We start from the raw sequence: 18892 nt of genomic DNA on the forward strand, positions 1-18892 counted from the left end.
GATTCCTGAGGCAAAAAAATCGGGCACGATTTCCGAGGCAAAAAAGAAAATCACGGGCACGTTTCCCGCCCGAGGAAAAAAAAAAGAAGGAAAAGTTCAATAAAGCAACATGCTGCGTCACCATCACTCTCTCTCCATACATTAATACCGCACGCCTCCTGAGGAAGTCTCTATCAGCTCCTCACTCTCTCTCCCATGCATTCAATGCACGCACACCTCCCCATAAAATTCTTAACAGCTCCACACTCCCTCTCTCCGTGCACTACATGCGCGCGTGCCCCCATGTGCGCTAGTGCGCGCACGGACCCCAAGTGAGCGCGAACTCAGGCACATCTGCGTTCTACAATGCGTGCTGCCTCTCCTACCTCGTAGCGCGCGCATACCTGAGGTCGCACGCAACTCTCATTATTCTACCTCAAATCGCGTGAGGATTTTAACGCACTTTACTAAATCGCGCGAGAATTTCAGTGTGCTCCACCAAATCGCTTGATAATTTCACCTCGCTTAACCAAATTGCGCGAGCTCTTCAACGCGCCTACCAAATCGCGCTCGCTATCAAACTGATAAATAAAAAATATTATTTCTCCACGCCACGCCAACGATTAACGAAACACTACAGCACCGATCTACTCTCGACACGATCCGGTACCCTTTTCGACTTGGCTCCCACATCGTCTCGAGAGTGGGGGGCTTGCGAGACAACTCTCACGAGGAGCCAACTCGCTCGGAACTACAACCCGTAGCGAGAAAACTCCCACGAGGAGATAACTCGCTCCGTCATATAACCCGTTGCGAGGCAACTTCTACGAAACCACAGCGAAATAACTTCCACGAGGAGACCACTCGCTCCGTCCTATAACCCGTTGCGAGGCAACTCCCACGAGAAGCCAACTCCCTTGGGTCTACGAAACCACAGCGAGATAACTCCCACGAGGAGACCACTCGCTCCGTCCTATAACTCGTTGCGAGACAACTCCCTCGGTACTACTACCCACAGCCGAGACTACTCCCACGAGGAGCAAACTCGCTCGATCCTACAAACTCGTTGCGAGGCAAGTCCCACGAGGAGCCAACTCCCTCAGTACTACTACCTGTTGCGAGACAACTCCAACGAGGAGACAACTCGCTCAAATCAACCTCAATCCGCACGTTCCTCAGTCGCGCGTCATCCAATGCCCCAACAACTTCGCTGCCAGACAGTTCTCTCGAGGAGACAACTCGCTCACAATTCACTACACAATCACAAGCTCAAGTTAGCACGATTACAACCCTAGAAACACTTAGAGATATTATGGGAATCTATATAGCCTGGCCAGCTCGATTACTCAAATTTCCCTACTTTTCTTCGACGGGTCCTTCATTAAAACGTGGCCACGGTCCAAACATACTTACGACCCGCGAGGTCTAACAAGGGGCACGATCCCCATCAAAAAAAAAAAAAAATTCTTGAGAGCATGATCCACTCATCAAGTACATCACGCACAAGGCTATATGTAAACACATACAAGCAACGCGTCAAACCATTGACAACGTCAATAAATAACAACTCCCACGAGGAGATAACTCGATCCGCGCTACCACATCGTCGCGGGACAAAACCGACGACTCAAGTAACTTACATCGCGATAACTTGGTCGCGCTACGCGCCAACGCGCCTGCACGCCCCTCCGACACACGCTCCAATGCGTTTTCGCACACCATCAGGCCATACGCCAACAAGCGACTACTACAATTTTTACTCTCGGCACGATCTGTCATCCATTTCAACATGGCCCCCACATCGACTCGAGAGTAGGGGGCTTAATGATATACCTAATTGGGCCAACCCAATGGGCTTACAATTTATTTACCTACGGGGCTACGAGCCCAATATTGAAGACCACAATCACCGAGGCCCAATCACCTTCAAATAAGGTTTGGGCCCAACAATCTCATCTAAAGCTCTCATCTAAGCTATAAATAAATGTTTGAACTCATTCCTCAAGGTACGTCCTATTAACTGAGTAATACTATCAACTGTATTCTCTGGACTATTTCCACTATCTGCACGTCTGACTTGAGCGTTGGAGGGGTTTCCGCCGGATCAACCCCGGCCTAGTTCACGTGTTCTATGATCACAGGTATCTCAAGGTCATCAAGCTCGTGAGCCAGTGTTTCACTCTGCTCTTCCAGCTCATCTTGCCTCAACTCGCTAAGGTGATCTAACTCTAGCATCATATATATATATATATATATATATATATATATATATATATATATATATATATATATATATATTTATTAATTTCCGATTTAATTTATCAAAATTTTCAATTTACGTCGTGTCTATTCTCATTTACACCTTTTTCATTTCTTCAATTTTTTGAATCTAATTTCAAGATTCCTTAACAAGTCCTAGAATATATTTAAATTTATGATATTTTATTTCTTATTTTAATTTAAGTTTAAAGCATTTGCTTAAAATAGAATCACAGAACTTATACTATGACAATAATAATTTTGTTTAATATTTTAAAAGTAATTTTATTAATTTAGACTTTTTTTAACTTAGACAACATCTTCTTTGAAATTTATAATCTAAATTTGGAATCGGTCCTAATCACAAAAAAATAGTTTGCCATCTTTGAAATTTATAATCTAAATTTGGAATCGGCTCCAAATCACAAAAAAATAGTTTGCCATGTTGGGAAAATTGGTTAAAAATTGGGTCATGAACAATTTTTTATCAATGTTATTGTACGGTCTAATTAAGTATATAAATGAATTTTGGATTAGAACCAATTTTGTGGTGAATGAAAAATTACTAGTCCAAATATAAGGAAAGTGGGATTTTGAGTTATCCCATATTGGAAAAGTAGAGAAGTACTGAGCTGTATATATATATCAAAAATATTAGGTCATGGGCTTTTAACCCATTGGGCCCTTATTACTCGAAGCCCATCTCGATTCATCTGAATGGTCTGAATTGGTGCGGCCGAACCAATGCAAACCATTCGGCTCAACTCGAAATGGTGCAACCACTCCCAATTGGCTCAACTCGAAATGGTGCAACCATTCAAACAAAAGGTACCTTTGAAATGGTGCAACCATTCAAACAAATGTACCTTTTTGCTCCAAAGGACACTACTTTTCGAACCTTATAAATAGACCCTAACTTTCCCACAATTCCTCACTTCAATCCAAAAATAAGCCTACTGCATATTAAGCCTACCCTTCACAGATTCTCTCGAAAAGTTCTACACAAAGTACAGTTCGTCGTACTTGGGATTTGGAGTGCTCCTATTCCAAGCCTTGCCGTTGTATCTTGGGAGACGATTTCCATTTAATCTGTTAGCACCGTTGCGGGGAAATTTCGTCTTAAGGACAGAGTCAACTCGCCTCGGCAAATTTACGTTCATTGCAGATAATCTTTTCGTATTTTCACTAATTAATTTGTTCAACCAATTTACTAAATTCACTACCCGTTTTATGTATCGGGAACAACAATCTTAAGACGAAATTTTGTGATTTAGTAAATTGTGTTTTCTGCAGACGTTGGTAAACGGGATGGAGAAGAAGATAGTCTGTCAAAAATCAAGAAGTTACAAAATACAGTTGGAGAAAGTTCATTTTCGGACAGAACATGAAGTCCACAGTCCTGCCCCATTTCGAAGGTGTTAAAGTCCGAATATGGCAAATTAACATTTCACAAAAATTGTAGATAATCAAGTTAGATTTCCAGAACATGTTAAATCATCACAATCGGAGCTCGTACGAAGAAGTTATGACGAAAATACGAAAGGGTGGCAGAACTGCTGATGCACCTTTTCATATACAACCGTTCGTGACCAATGCGACTTGTCGCATATTAAATGCCTCACAAATGTCCAATGCACGAAATTTTGTTGAAAGAAGACTGAGTCGAAGAATAATGATTAGGTTTTATATTATTTTCGATCCATGAATATTATTTAATATTTTTTTTGTGGTTCCATTGTAGGTGCATTTTTACAGCACACCTATTCCGACTTCGAGGCTTATTTTGCTCATGATCTAATCCGAATCTCAGAAAACGTAAAACATAAAAGTTGTAGATAATTTTGTTGGCTATTCGGATCATATTGAATCAACATAATCAGACTTCAGACGAAAGAGATATGAATAAATCATTGAGCACTGCCATAATATTGACACGATTTGGTGCTACCCACAAAATCTTGAATTGACGAACATATAATTTATCGGGTACGCTTTTTAATTATAAGATATCTATTTGTGAAATGCTATATGATATAATGGTGGATTATTGCATGATAGTTTAATTTTCTATGTGGAAGCATGGTAAACCATATACAATATATATGCTTAATGGATATTCATTATGTTTGTGTATGTACATTTATAATAGAAATATTTTTATCCCAAATAAAATAAAGTGATAGCGTATGTGCTAATTATTTGAATAAGTTTATTATAAACCGCATGATAAGTGTTATACTAATGACATTTCTCATGAAAATGCAATATTTATCTGCATAAATTGCTTATAGTTTGATATGGGATTAACTTTCTCCCAATTTTCATTTGATATGGAACTGTCCGGTTGATTGATTTTCGAATATGTGAGTACGTGATCTTATTAACGTTTTTATTATTGTCATGATCGATTAGACTTGTCTCGTATATTAAGTATGAGTTACTTAGTAAGAGGAATATTATTATACATATTATTATTCGCGTAAGCCATACTAATTCCTTAGAATTGTGTTTTTGCATGGACATGCATTGATTACGTGCTATAGAATTTTTATCAATTCATTATGTTGGACATGAATTTATTTATGCCATGAAATATTATGTTCAAATTTGATGTTATTATATACTCGTGTGTATACTATGTATATGTTGATATAATATGCTTGATATATTGTTTCTTTCTATGATCAACTAGTATGAAAGACGTGCTCACATGTCAAATATTATGTTTATTATAATATTGATGTACATATGTTTTATATATATGAATCATACTACGGTTTAATTAAAAGCATGATTTGAAATAAAATAGAAAGAAAGAGAAGCTCAATTCATGAGAGCACATGAGTAGTTCATGTCTCAAGAACATAAAAGAAGATCGAGTCGTTGGGTTCGATTTGATTTGATATCACATTTGCAAAATAATGATCTACAATGTGAATGGATGAGATCGGATTTTGATTTTTCAAAGATCCGAAACAGTTGTTAACAACAATGGATGTTTTGTTGAAATAAAATTCGAGCAGTTTAATTAAGAGCTCGTTTTGTAGAATTAAATCGTTGGATTTGACTGAATTTTGAACAGCATGTTTAGGACATGCAATCCTAAATTATGAATGATTAAGATTAGAATTTATATATTCTAACTTTAATGTTGAATAGTGGAGATCAACCACCATTTGAAGAGATTAATATTCTCTTGTTTATTGACAAGATTTAAGTATCTTGACGAATTTTCTCTTTTGAGGAAAATGAAGAAATCTTACTATCTCATTTGTTGACAAGATTTAAGTATCTTGAGAAGATTTCTCTTTTTGTGATTTCTTGAAATACAATTTCTTTTGTAATTAAATCATATTGGTGATCCAATATATTTCTCTAATCAAAGAATAAATGTATTTTTCCTTATTGATAAATAAAAATAAGGATTTCAAAGCATTTAAATGCTATCTGAATGAAAGTTGGAAAATGCAACTTTGACAAATGAATTAAAAAATGAGTATTGAAACTCTTGAAAAATTTATGGATATCATAATGATAAATTCTAGAATACATACTCTAGAATTTGTGGGGAAAATTAGATATTCCGAGCTAACCACATTAATATTTAGAAATGTGGGGGTCTTTAGGCCCTAAACACATAAATTAGATACCCCGAGCTAACCACATTAATATTTAAAAAATGTGGGGGTCTTTAGGCCCTAACCAGTAATCACATTAATATTTAGAAATGTGGGGGTGTAAGGCCTAGTATAATTAAGTGGATAAATAATGATTGTGCACAAGATAGTCACTCTTGATGCAAATTGATTATATTGTGTTTTCTTGTAAAATAAGAAAATAAATAAGTTCGTAATAAAAGAACTTATAAATGTGTAAGTGGTAAATCATCAAAGTGATGAACAACCTAGTTAATATATGTGTGAGTGGTAAATCATCAAAGTGATGAACAACCAAGTTAATATATGTGTGAGTGGTAAATCATCAAAGTGATGAACAATCAAGATACAACAAGATGGCAAAGAATATCAATACGTTTGATTTTGATTTGATTTTATTAACTTATGAGTTATAAAATGAACGATGGACAATTGTCTTCTTTCAAGTAGTAAACTATTAAGGTTTAGATGGACTATTCAAAAGAAGAATTAAAATGGTGGTCCAATTAAGCTAAATTAAATAGCTATGGAAAATCTTGATTATTTATAACAAGATATTGAAACTCGTTAAGTGATTCTAAAGTAATATTTGATAAAATTGTGTTATCAAATAGTTCTCGTAATAACGAGTGTGACCAGTGTGTTTATATTAAAAGCACATGGAAGTGTATGTCCATAGACGACATTATAATCATGAGATAATGCTCATGATATTATTTTGAACGTTGAGAAAATATTGAAAATAAAAATAAAATTATGTTTGATGTCAAAAGACGAGGGTTTAGACGATGTAATCTTATAGGTTAAAGTCACTAAAACAAAGATAGTCTTATTGAAAGTCTCATGTTGAGACACTACTAGAAAATTGATCTAGTTGTCTAAAAAACCAAGTGTTTACCTTGCCAAAAATAATGATGAACAATGGTTCAATTACAAATATTTTTGGATAGCTTGGCAGCATAGAATTGCAAACTAGTAAATATGTAATTCCAAAATAAATAATCATTCAATGATATTATAAGGGTTCTTAGGTAATCTAAGTATCGCCTTTAAATGGATTACATTAAAGAAAATATCTTATTGTATTAGGAAAGTACATTGGATATTTGAGTCCACTAAGATTATGTATCTTGGAAATCCTCAAACAAAATTGAATAGCTCGATTCATGGACGAATTCGAATGTATAACTTGAGATAAGGTTAGAAAAGAAGTTGAATAAATTTCATAAAATTATTGGAGGATGTTCCGTGTTGGACTTAGTCGGTGTCTACAATTATGAATAAATTGTGATAACCAATCGGTTACGTTAAGGGCACAAACGACATGTATAATGGCAAGTATCGATACACTCGTACACATAAGACCATTAGGCAATTGATCTCAAAAGAAATAATATTGATTATGAAAATCAATGGTTTATAGCGGATCCGCGACTAAAAGTCAACTAAAGAGATCAAACATATTGCCTATCTAGGGGAATGGGATTAAAACCCATAAATTAAGGACAATCTTGGTGGTAACCCAACCATGCTGACTGGAGATCCCAAGAACTGGTTCAAAAGGGACAACTAAGCCAAGAAAGTTCAGTTGAGCACTAAGGAACTCATTCCCGCGAAAGATAATAGTGCTACCTGCAGAGAGGGTAAAGGATTAGCGAAAGCTTTTAATGATTCCAAAACCTTGTAACAAAAGGTGAGGTATTGGCAGGATACCTTTAATAGGAGATCACCTATGTAAGTGTATGAAGTGAGGGCCGCTTCAAAAGAATTGACAAACACTTATGAATCCAAGATGTGTGTCCATGGCCAAAACGGGCACAATCATGAGAACTAAGGAAATGTGAGAATAGTATTGTGTGGGTTGCATTGTCTTGGTTTACACGAACGACTGACAGTTCAAGACATCGCGTTCACTACTCAGCCTAGTAAATCCGATGTAACTCCACTACGGAAGGTTCAAAGCTATATGCTACCTATTCCGATGCAATACTATTCGTGGGAACTCTAGAGAGAATCGACACCCTCGTTTTCATTCATGTGGGGGATTGTTGGGAAAATTGGTTAAAAATTGAGTCATGAACAATTTTTTATCAATGTTATTGTACGGTCTAATTAAGTATATAAATGAATTTTGGATTAGAACCAATTTTGTGGTGAATGAAAAATTACTAGTCCAAATATAAGGAAAGTGGGATTTTGAGTTATCCCACATTGGAAAAGTAGAGAAGTACTGAGCTGTATATATATCAAAAACATTAGGTCATGGGCTTTTAACCCATTGGGCCCTTATTACTCGAAGCCCATCTCGATTCATCTGAATGGTCTGAATTGGTGCGGCCGAACCAATGCAAACCATTCGGCTCAACTCGAAATGGTGCAACCACTCCCAATTGGCTCAACTCGAAATAGTGCAACCATTCAAACAAAAGGTACCTTTGAAATGGTGCAACCATTCAAACAAATGTACCTTTTTGCTCCAAAGGACACTACTTTTCGAACCTTATAAATAGACCCTAACTTTCCCACAATTCCTCACTTCAATCCAAAAATAAGCCTACTGCATATTAAGCCTACCCTTCACAGATTCTCTCGAAAAGTTCTACACAAAGTACAGTTCGTCGTACTTGGGATTTGGAGTGCTCCTATTCCAAGCCTTGCCGTTGTATCTTGGGAGACGATTTCCATTTAATCCGTTAGCACCGTTGCGGGGAAATTTCGTCTTAAGGACAGAGTCAACTCGCCTCGGCAAATTTACGTTCATTGCAGATAATCTTTTCGTATTTTCACTAATTAATTTGTTCAACCAATTTACTAAATTCACTACCCGTTTTATGTATCGGGAACAACATGCCATCCCAGTTCACCTTATGTATCAAAGGTAATACTTGTATCGGCTCGTACAATTATTCACCTGGATAGTATTTAAGATCAGAATCGGAATAGAGAAATAGTAAACCTTCAACATGTCAAACTTAAATATGATAAGTAAATTAACCCATTACCATCAAAAATGGGAAGGAAGTGAAAGAATTCTTTATGTCCACTAGTTACACAACAAAGACGAGAAGGAAGTGAAAGAATTCTTTATGTCCACTAGTTAGACAACAAAGACGGGAAAGAAGTGAAAGAATTCTTTATGTCCGCTAGTTAGACATCGTCGTGAGTTTCATGATATTCACAACGTAAAATATTTGCATTTTTACCTCAAATGGATATACATTCATTTTTTTACATAGCATATTCTCTTCAATTAAATGTAATTTTGCGGGGCTTAATATTTGTACCGAGATCTCCCCGAGTGTTTGCAAGTGATCATAAGCTCAAAGCCGAAAGGAACGGTGAGACGTGCGAAAATCACACAAACAACAAAATATCGCTGCATGGAATTGATCTATCAAATAGCATGCGGCTCTTAGCCATGAGTTACGCTATTCGTTTACTCAAACTTCTTCCCTTGCAAATAACTTAAGTCAGTTAGATGAGTCAGAAATAAATAATATATCCATATTTATACAACTCCACCTCCGTAACAGACGGCATTGATCATCTTGATCTAATAACTAGGAGTTGTTTCTAGAACACTACAAAGATTTCCTATCAAACATATATAAAGGTGGATTCTAAAAATCCTTTTATAATTTTGTAAGGATTTCTACAAATCTATTATACACTTTAAAGTTTAATCTAATTTGGTCATCTTCCATTGAACTTGCTTGTTCGATCATACTTAGTCCCTTAGAACCATGGAAAAATGACAAATTGTTGGTCCAAAATAACTTGATGGTCGCACACATACTAGGAAAATAAGGCGCCGTTTGGTTGTCAAGATAAACCAAGATTAACTAAATAGTTGGACTTAATTTGATGTTTGGTATCCCAATAAATTGCCGGGTCGACCCACCAAAATTATGTAATTATGGTTTATCTTGCATTCTAGTGTGTTTTTTTTGTTGGACGTTGCAACCTCCAATAAAATAATTGGGTTTCATTAGACTATTTAATCTTATTTTGACTAATCTTATCTTACCAACCAAACGGAGCCTAAGAATACACATATATACAGTAATGGAGCCAACATATGATTACTGACGTCATGCTCCCACCAATTTTAAAGACATAATATTGTAAAATAGATTTTATGTTATCATTTGAATATTGTAATATTAACTCTCCTAAAAAGTATTAATAATTCAATTATCAATGAAATTTGAAATAAGTAATAGTAGAAACTATCAAATAATTTATTTTTTTACTATTTTGTTTTGTATCAAATAATTAATTTTCAAAAATGGAAAAGGTAAATTCGTGAATTGAACAAATGTGAGACCTTAGTATATAGTTTTAAATTCTTAGTACTAAATGTGATTTTTTAACAACATGATTAAGCATACTGATATTAATTGCATACTTATCTACGAAAAAGAAAATAGCATACTTCAACCTTTTCTTTTCTTCAAACCTGATTTACTTTGAATCTTGTCAATCTTAATTTACTATTTAGTTACATTGAATCTCTTGCCAACGGTAGCTAAGTTAAGTTTGTCACACATGATTAGCTTAATGTAGTTTACGGCGTATGGTTTGCAAGCTATTGTAAAAGAGTATAGGTATACATAGTGCACATATAAAGTTGATTGCGGCTTCCTTCATTGTAAAAAAAGGGGTGAGAACTTGTAGAAATAATATAATGTGTGGAGTGATTTTCAGCCAATTTTCCTTAAATAGTTAATATATTTCTACATGCTATATAATATATATAAATTTGTAATATGTTGCACATTATTTTAAGGGTAAAAAGTAATTTGCCCCCAAAACTTTGAGTCGTTAGAGCAATTCCAATAGGAGATATCAAAATTGAGCATTAAACATTCATTTGATGTTTGATATAATACTTTGATACTTTTTGAAAAAAAATTCACTACAACCACAAGTATCAAGTAGATTATCAAATTTTAAGTATATTAATAATTATATTTTTAAATGTCAAGTGTCAAATAGTGATAGGTTAATTTGGTGGTTATATTTCTGATACCTCATTTTCCCGGGAGTATTTTTGCATCTCGGGGTAGTTGAGTATCAAAATAATTCTCACTTTAATGCCTCCATTGGAGGAGGATTTTTTAATTTTAGAGTATCAAAGTGGTAATTTTTTAGTTTGATACTTCATTTAGTGCCTCTATTGGAGTTGCTCTTATGCACTCTGTCCCCTTAAAAATCAAAACAAAACAAAAAAAAAAAAACTTGCACGTTTTTATCTGAACCCCGTAATTCGCTGCACCGAAAAACAAATCGATTTCTTTCATAGGCCTATTGTCTTATGGCCTATTCTGCAATATGGGCCACGTGCTTGCTTTCAGTCCAATTTTCTATTCTGCAAGATGGGCCACGTGCTTTTGCTTTCAGTCCAATTTTCCTCTCCATCTTTTGAAATTTCTAAATATTGCAAATCCAATCCGTGTTGATATTTCTCAAATCAATTTCTTCATTCTTTCAAGATTCAGAAAAAAATAAAAATCTAGGGCTGATTATTTATTCAGCTTCACTCCGGTTTCCCCAATTTCTCCTGCAGCTCGGCTCAGTTTGCAGCACAACTCCGGCGAGTTTTTCCTGCCAGGTATCAATCACTCCGATTAACTGTTCATTTTTTCTTTCAATCAGGTAAATTGATCTGTTCTAATCCTCTATTCATTCCTTAATTGATCAATTCTTTGTCACCCGGTTCTGATTAATTTCATTTCCTTATCGATTTAGAAGCTATTATTTGATTGATGTGCCTGAAATGAGGAAATAAATATGTGGAAATGCGAACAGTTAATTTCATAAATTTCTGCTAAGAATCTAAAAAGTTTTGATTTTTTATTTTCATACTTTTGTTACTGATTTTAGAATGAAAATTAAATGAGATTTTCGGTGAATTCGACGATTGCAGCTTGAGAAGCTATAGAAGTTAGCTATGGCTGCATCATCTGAAGAGAACAGTGCGTTGTTTCCCATCTTTGTATTGACAATGATTTCACTGCCTCTAGTGCCGTATACTTTTGTCAATTTATACCTCACATTCAAAAAGAAGACCAAGAGTATATATTGTCATTGTTCGTCTTGCTTCCGCTCAGGGAAGTATCGGAAATCCATATTCAAACGAGTAAGTATCTATCTGTGTTTTTTGTAATCACGTTACTCGGTTCATTTTTTTGTATACTTTAGAGCTATAGCGCTCTCTAAATTCATCGGGTTTCTGTGAAAATTTCAGATTTCAAACTTTTCAACTTATAGTAACCTGACAGTAGTGTTGCTCTGGCTCGTCGTAGCGCTATTGGTTTTCTACATCAAGCATATCAACACTGAGGTATTTTCTCTTTTTATTATCTGTTCCATCGTCTGTGAGTTTGTAATTAATATATTTGGAATTAAAGTTCTTTTTGTAGCCAAAAAGTATGTCTCAATGTTTTCATACAATTTCTTTCATCTTCATGTTAATCATTTTAATTCCATATTACCTTTTGGTTCTGTTAGACGTTTTTATTGTCTTGGAAATTTTGTGTGCTATATTAGCTATGCCGAGATAAAATGTCAGTAATTCGTAAGCGAAGTTGTCAAGTATGACACAACGTGCAAAATCTAAATGTATATCATGATTTCGCAGGTTCAAATTTTTGAGCCATTCAGCATACTTGGATTAGAACCTGGAGTTTCAGATTCAGATATAAAGAAGGCATACAGGAGACTTTCCATTTTATACCATCCCGATAAAAATCCAGACCCAGGTTTGAAGGTGTTTGTTTAATGACTACATTTTGTTGCAATAGTTTTTCCTTCAAAACCAACATGACAACTGGTAGGGTTTTTGTTGCTGTTTCTTAATGATTCATAAATCTTTCTTTGCAGAGGCTCACAAGTACTTTATAGATTTTATCTCCAAGGCTTATCAGGCTCTAACCGATCCCGTATCACGTGAGAACTTTGAGAAATATGGCCATCCTGATGGCAGACAGGTAATTTTGATAAGGGATGATTTTCATTTAAATGCTCGTTTTTTTTACTGGTTTCAATGAAGAAAGTGAACCTATGTTTTTGTTTTTTCGAAATCGTGTAGGGCCTTCAAATGGGGATTGCTCTCCCTCAGTTCCTTCTGAACAGCGATGGAGCATCCGGTGGAATTATGCTACTTGGGATTGTAGGAGTTTGTATTCTTTTACCACTGACTATAGCTGTCATATACTTGTCAAGGTCGTCGAAATATACTGGCAATTATGTCATGCATCAGACGATGTATGCTTACTACCACTTTATGAAGCCTTCATTGGCTCCGAGGTATAGAAATGTTTTCTGCAGTCTGTATTCTGCCTATAATGTTTTCTATTCAAATTGCTTTCAATCTTGAGTTTTCATATCTTATTGTATTTGATAGAACATAGATATTAATATTGTACCATTTTGTTGAATGATAGAGAATATTATTTTCTTCTTCGTTATCAAGCAATTGATGCTCTATCGTATGGTCTGATATGGAACAAGGGCACTTTTGGAATATCCTTCCATGCTTCTGATGCAAAAAAAAATTAAAATTGCTATATAGTTGTCCACGAACATGCTCACTCACATTATTGATGCATCTTATATAATGTATTTTTCATTCCTTTACTTCGTCCTTTTTGTCTGTCGACTGGCTGTGACAATTCTGTACCAGACAATCTTCATTTGTGGTGTTATTAATATTGTTTTTTCATGGTACAGCAAGGTCATGGAAGTTTTCATTAGGGCGGCTGAATACATGGAAATTCCAGTTCGTCGAACTGATGAAGAATCTCTTCAGAAATTGTTTGTGTTGGTGAGGAGTGAGCTAAATTTGGACCTTAGAAACATCCGACAAGAACAAGCTAAGTTCTGGAAGCAGCATCCTGCTTTAGTAAAGGTGACCTATAATAGTTGTCGGGTTTGGGTGCTTCAATATACTTTTCCTTTTCTTAATTGTATCAGCTTTTCCTCTGCAGTCTGAATTATTGATGCAAGCACATCTCACCCGTGAAACCACAGCATTATCTCCAAATTTGCAGAGTGATTTCAAGAAAATGCTTGCCCTTGCACCCCGTCTTCTTGAAGAACTAATGAAGGTATTATTAGCTGGTCATATTTGTCGACTTTGATGCAGCTTTTTTTATGCCTCTATGTATGGTTATAATGAAGGAAGCAATCACTGGAATTTATAGTAAACTTAACTTTGTTTGGTACTTTATAAAGAAAACTATTTCAGATGGCTACCGCGGCCATAAAGGATTATAGAACAATCTCGCATTCGCTATTCTTAAATCATTTTGGTACTCATTTAATTGGTATCATGACCGTAAAGATTCCCGTGACCATGCTAATGTTTCATCCCTTTTCCGCTTATTACCATAAAATTTACTCGTCACCATTTTGAGTTATTCACGGAATAACTATTTATTCCACCGACAAATTTTCCTCAACTTTATAGTTGTACCGAGACAAGAAAAAACAGCTGGCCTTATGTAACGTTTATTGCTTTTTCACTGATGCTTCTTAACTTGCTGCTACAATTTCTTAATCAATTTTTGCATTGTATGGGGTTCTAGATGGTTATAAAGAAAATTTTCCTTCCATGCAGATGGCAATTATACCGCGCACCCAACAGGGGCACGGGTGGTTAAGACCTGCAATTGGAGTGATTGAGCTATCACAAAGTATAATCCAGGTATTCCAAGTTCCAAAGTAGTATAATTTATACTGACTGTGCATTGTGTTCCTACAGCTGTCATATAATATATACTGAAAGTAATGCTTGCTCTTAACGCAGGCTGTCCCCCTCAGTGCAAGAAAAGCAACTGGTGCATCAAGCGAAGGCTATGGTCCATTTCTCCAGCTGCCACACTTCAGTGAGTCGGTTGTCAAAAAGATTGCCAGAAAGGTTACTTTCTCTTTCCCTCTCCCCCTATATAAGTGTGTGTGTGTGTGTGTGTTCTGTGACAGCAATGTATTTGAAGTTGTTACCTAGGTTCAAATAGCAATTTACCTATCCATGGAGAGTATACTGCACATTCTGATTTACTTCACCAAGTGTTGATATCTTATTTTGAAATTAGTACAGGAATTATATCTATTTACGTTCATAAAATTCCCGACTCCTTATTTTTCTTTACGTACAGAAAGTGCGTTCATTCCAAGATCTCCGTGAAATGAACCAACAAGAGCGCGCGGAGCTATTAACCCAGGCCGCCGATTTTTCCGCCAACGAACTGCAAGATGTGGAGGTGGTTCTGGAGATGATGCCTTCAATTTCAATCGACATAACATGCGAAACGGAAGGTGAAGAGGGTATACAAGAGGGCGATATTGTAACAATGCAGGCTTGGATCACTCTCAACCGTCGAAACAACTTGATCCGCGCCCTCCCACACGCCCCCTTCTTCCCATACGAGAAGGAAGAGAATTTCTGGCTACTCCTTGCTGACTCATCATCGAACGATGTGTGGATGTCGCAAAAAGTCAACTTCATGGACGAGTCCACTGCCATAATCGCCGCCTCGAAAGCCATTCAAGAGCTTCTAGAAGGTTCCGGTGCTAGCCCGAAGGAGATTAACACAGCTGTCAAAGTAGCGGTGGATAAGGTGAAATCTGGTTCGAGGCTTGTGATGGGGAAATTTCAGGCCCCTAGTGAGGGAAATTACGGTCTGACCTCGTACTGCTTGTGCGATTCTTGGATCGGGTGCGATGCGAAGTCGAGTATTAAGTTTAAGGTTTTGAAACGAAGCAGGGCTGGTACGAGAAATATTACTGGTGTGGATGAAATCCCGTCTTTGGAGGAGGGAGGTGAAGAGGAGGATGATGAAGGTGGAGAAGAATACGATGATGATTACGAGAGTGAGTATAGTGAAGATGATGAGGATGTCAAGGGTAAAGATGTAAAATCAGCGGTTGCTAATGGATCTAATACGGGCCCTGCTGGAAATAGTTCGAGTTCTGATGGTTCGGAAAGTGATGAAAATTGATTTTTTTTCCTTTCTGTTGAAAGATGTAAAATCAGCGGTTGCTAATGGATCTAATACGGGCCCTGCTGGAAATAGTTCGAGTTCTGATGGTTCGGAAAGTGATGAAAATTGATTGTTATTTTTTTTTCTGTCGACTTTGGTTTACTCAGAAAAAAACTAGGTAAGAAAAGAGTTTATGTTTCTTGATATTTGCTGATTAGTTGGGAATATTCTCGGAGAGATTAAGTTGTATACTTGTTTAGGACCCGATTTGTTTCTGTCATACGAATTTTGTATGTTGTGGTTTAAAGGATTTTGGTAACTAATGTGGAAGGCAGAAAGTATTAGTAGCTGATAATTCAGTTGAGCTGTGAGATGTTGAAGCAGGTGATTATCGTTTGATTGCATCTTCGATTTATTGATTTTCATTTTCACATGTCGAATCGGGATATTTCAAGTTTCCTGTATAATCGGTTGTAAACAATTTTAAGCTTCTCAATTGATTCAAAATTAAGCTCGGATATATGGAACAACTCATGTGTCGAACTCGACTCCTGATTGATTTTAAAGTAGAACGCATTACCGCAGGCTTCAAAAAGTTTATTAGGCACAAACGAAAATGAACGAAAAAGGGAATTTCATTAGCTGATGTTGCAATAGCCTAAAGGTCTGGAAACACTTTCTAAACTAAGTTGCAAAATTATCAGTATCGAGCACCAATTTCTTCGATGGAAGAACAATAGCAGCCACCGGATTACTCTCAAGGCCACCGCCTCGATCGATTATCAATCTCAACTCTCCGACATGTACCTTTCCATGGTGACCACTCACCACAATCGTTGGAGTTTTAGCCAATTCCTATTAAAAAAAAAACAATTTTCACACAAACAAAAAAAATTGAAGAATTTTATTCAAAACCCCTTCGCCCGATTTTCAAGAAAAAAAAAGGCTAAAAAAGTGTCACCTCAGGTATGTTCCAAACGTTTTTTCTTCCGCTGAGAGGCTCGACCTTAGAAATCCTCGTGTCTTTGTTTTTAAGATAATTCAGTTGCTCTTCGACCCCTTTATCTTTCTCCAAACCAGCATGCACAGCAATCAGTTTACATTTTTGCAATCCATCTTTCGTTTCTATGCTGACCTCATCCTAGCAAATTTAAACAGTTCGGTTATTTTTCTTTTTTACCAGTCCATTGCATGCAAATGCCTCACAAACAAACGAGGGAAAATTTGAGAAAAGAACCGAGACAAGTAAGCTTAATTTACCTCTTCATGTACCCAAACCAAATCTCGGAGAAATTTCTTGTGCTCCTCAGGAACTGCTTTCATCAAATCTGTAAATATGTAGCAACTCGTCTCAGTACCATTTAGACCAACTCTTAACTCTAGCCAGGCTTTTAAACGAGATGGTCATCCAATATCATATCGAACAAACCCGAACAAAAAGGGTTGTGTGTTAAAATCAAACTACTACGTAATTTATCCAAAAGGTTCCACATACAATACAAGGCTTCGCTAAGATCAAACTACTACGTAAACTGAATAACGCTATTATACATAGATGACTCAATTAACAATTTTTAAACATCGCAGAGCCATGAATTTCAATCACTGAAAAGAAACTAATTTCAGCACAATCACTCGAAAAAAACAAGAAACCTACAACATGATCATAACCACCAACTCCAAGAACAAAAGAACTTCACACAACCTCAACCAAATCAAAGACTAAAAAACAATTCTTGAAAGAATATACACTAGAACCTCGATAAATTAATAACTTCGCTGTAATAATAATTTCTTATGCTCCCGACTCGGTAAAAACGTACTAAACTATTAGCTGCCCGAGGCTGAATTAATTAATTTATAGAGGTTTAACTATATATTACCGGGAGAGCCATGTGGGACCCCATAAGCTTCGAAAGTGGGACCGGCATCGTAAATCGAGCCCTTGTAATCGGTATTCTTGGCATGATTGAATCCACTCATTCTACCAGCCCACCTCCTCCCCTGCAAATGCATACCCTCATACCCCAAACCCTTATACCACCCTTCTCTCTCCTCATTCATCGCGTACTCCCTCCACGTGTCGGACAAATCTGAGCCGTCCGATGGTGTTGGTAGAACCCCCAAGAATGCGGCGAACGCCAGATCATGGTTGCCGCAGAGGAACACGTGAGATTGGTCGGGGTACTTCGAGGGCAGAGAGATCAAGAAGTCGATCACTTCGTCGGTGCGGGGCCCACGGTCGCAGTAATCGCCCAAGAAAACGACGAGGGCCGATCGGAAATCAGATGGGCCGACGGCGGTTTCGAGGTTGGCCCATAAATTTCGGAGCTTTGTGATGTAGCCGTGGATATCGCCGACGCAGATCACTAGCCTCGTGGGTTTTGCTTCGTCTTCTGCTTCCGCCATTTTTAGTTTCTTCTTGGTTTGTAGTGAGAGAAAGTGTGTGGGGTTTGGAGATTTGGTTGGTTTAATAAGTAGTAGTGATGAGTAGCGATCAGATGAAGAGGCGATGAAGATCAGTGGTCTGCAGTAGTCTGTTGGAATTATTATGGGATTTTTGTCTGAATCTGTGAGAAAGCTGTTGAAATTACATTTTGGAGCTAAAAAAACTCCCATTTCTATTCTTTTTTTACCGTTTCTAAAAAAGAATTAATAATAATAAATAAATAAATAAAAGAAGAAATCTTTTAATGAGTTAGTACTTCTCGAAACTTCAAGTTAATGAACAAGAATTGCAGCTTTCAAACTTCCAACTCCATGAAGAAATCTGGACCTACTACTTTTAAGTTTTAAGTAATCAAATTTTGTTATATTTATGTCGTGAAGATCGTTTTGATTCGTCGATTTTTTTTTTTTTTTTGGGAATTTAAAATAGGGCAAATTTCGCTTTGCATCCCTGAATTGTGGGTTGTGTCGTACCAAATACTCCCATACATTTTCTGGTCAAACCTACAGAACTGTAAAGATATTAGTTTTATAATATTTTTTTATGTAATTTAAATCTTACCC

General features: G+C 36.5%; 2 protein-coding genes across 2 annotated transcripts; one reads left to right on the forward strand and one right to left on the reverse strand.

The window, feature by feature from the left end:
* Positions 1-11349: 11349 nt before the first annotated feature.
* Positions 11350-15933, forward strand: LOC105960484 (dnaJ protein ERDJ2). Its single transcript, XM_012984670.2, has 11 exons — positions 11350-11508; positions 11824-12036; positions 12145-12240; positions 12538-12658; positions 12780-12886; positions 12988-13205; positions 13629-13806; positions 13886-14005; positions 14518-14604; positions 14707-14817; positions 15056-15933. The coding sequence occupies exons 2-11, from the start codon at positions 11848-11850 to the stop codon at positions 15896-15898; spliced, it is 2070 nt and encodes a 689-aa protein (XP_012840124.1). The 5' UTR covers positions 11350-11508; positions 11824-11847; the 3' UTR covers positions 15899-15933.
* Positions 15934-16417: 484 nt separating this feature from the next.
* On the reverse strand, positions 16418-18594 carry LOC105960485 (hypothetical protein). Its single transcript, XM_012984671.2, has 4 exons — positions 17764-18594; positions 17141-17208; positions 16842-17021; positions 16418-16735 (listed from the first exon to the last, which is right to left on the reverse strand). The coding sequence occupies exons 1-4, from the start codon at positions 18497-18499 to the stop codon at positions 16565-16567; spliced, it is 1155 nt and encodes a 384-aa protein (XP_012840125.2). The 5' UTR covers positions 18500-18594; the 3' UTR covers positions 16418-16564.
* Positions 18595-18892: the final 298 nt, after the last annotated feature.

This window comes from Erythranthe guttata, chromosome 10 (assembly GCF_056151865.1).
Source record: "Erythranthe guttata isolate IM_541 chromosome 10, IM_541, whole genome shotgun sequence".
NCBI lineage: Eukaryota > Viridiplantae > Streptophyta > Magnoliopsida > Lamiales > Phrymaceae > Erythranthe > Erythranthe guttata.

Bases quoted from the DNA above. Each gene is read 5' to 3' on its own strand.
- LOC105960485 (XM_012984671.2), bottom strand. From the start codon at position 18,499: ATGGGAGTTTTTTTAGCTCCAAAATGTAATTTCAACAGCTTTCTCACA. The intron at 17,209-17,763 runs GTAATATATAGT...ACATATTTACAG, and splicing joins GGTCCCACATGGCTCTCCCG to ATTTGATGAAAGCAGTTCCT. The intron at 17,022-17,140 runs GTAAATTAAGCT...TAAATTTGCTAG, and splicing joins TGGTTTGGGTACATGAAGAG to GATGAGGTCAGCATAGAAAC.
- LOC105960484 (XM_012984670.2), top strand. From the start codon at position 11,848: ATGGCTGCATCATCTGAAGAGAACAGTGCGTTGTTTCCCATCTTTGTA. The intron at 12,241-12,537 runs GTATTTTCTCTT...ATGATTTCGCAG, and splicing joins TCAAGCATATCAACACTGAG to GTTCAAATTTTTGAGCCATT. The intron at 13,807-13,885 runs GTGACCTATAAT...TTTCCTCTGCAG, and splicing joins AGCATCCTGCTTTAGTAAAG to TCTGAATTATTGATGCAAGC.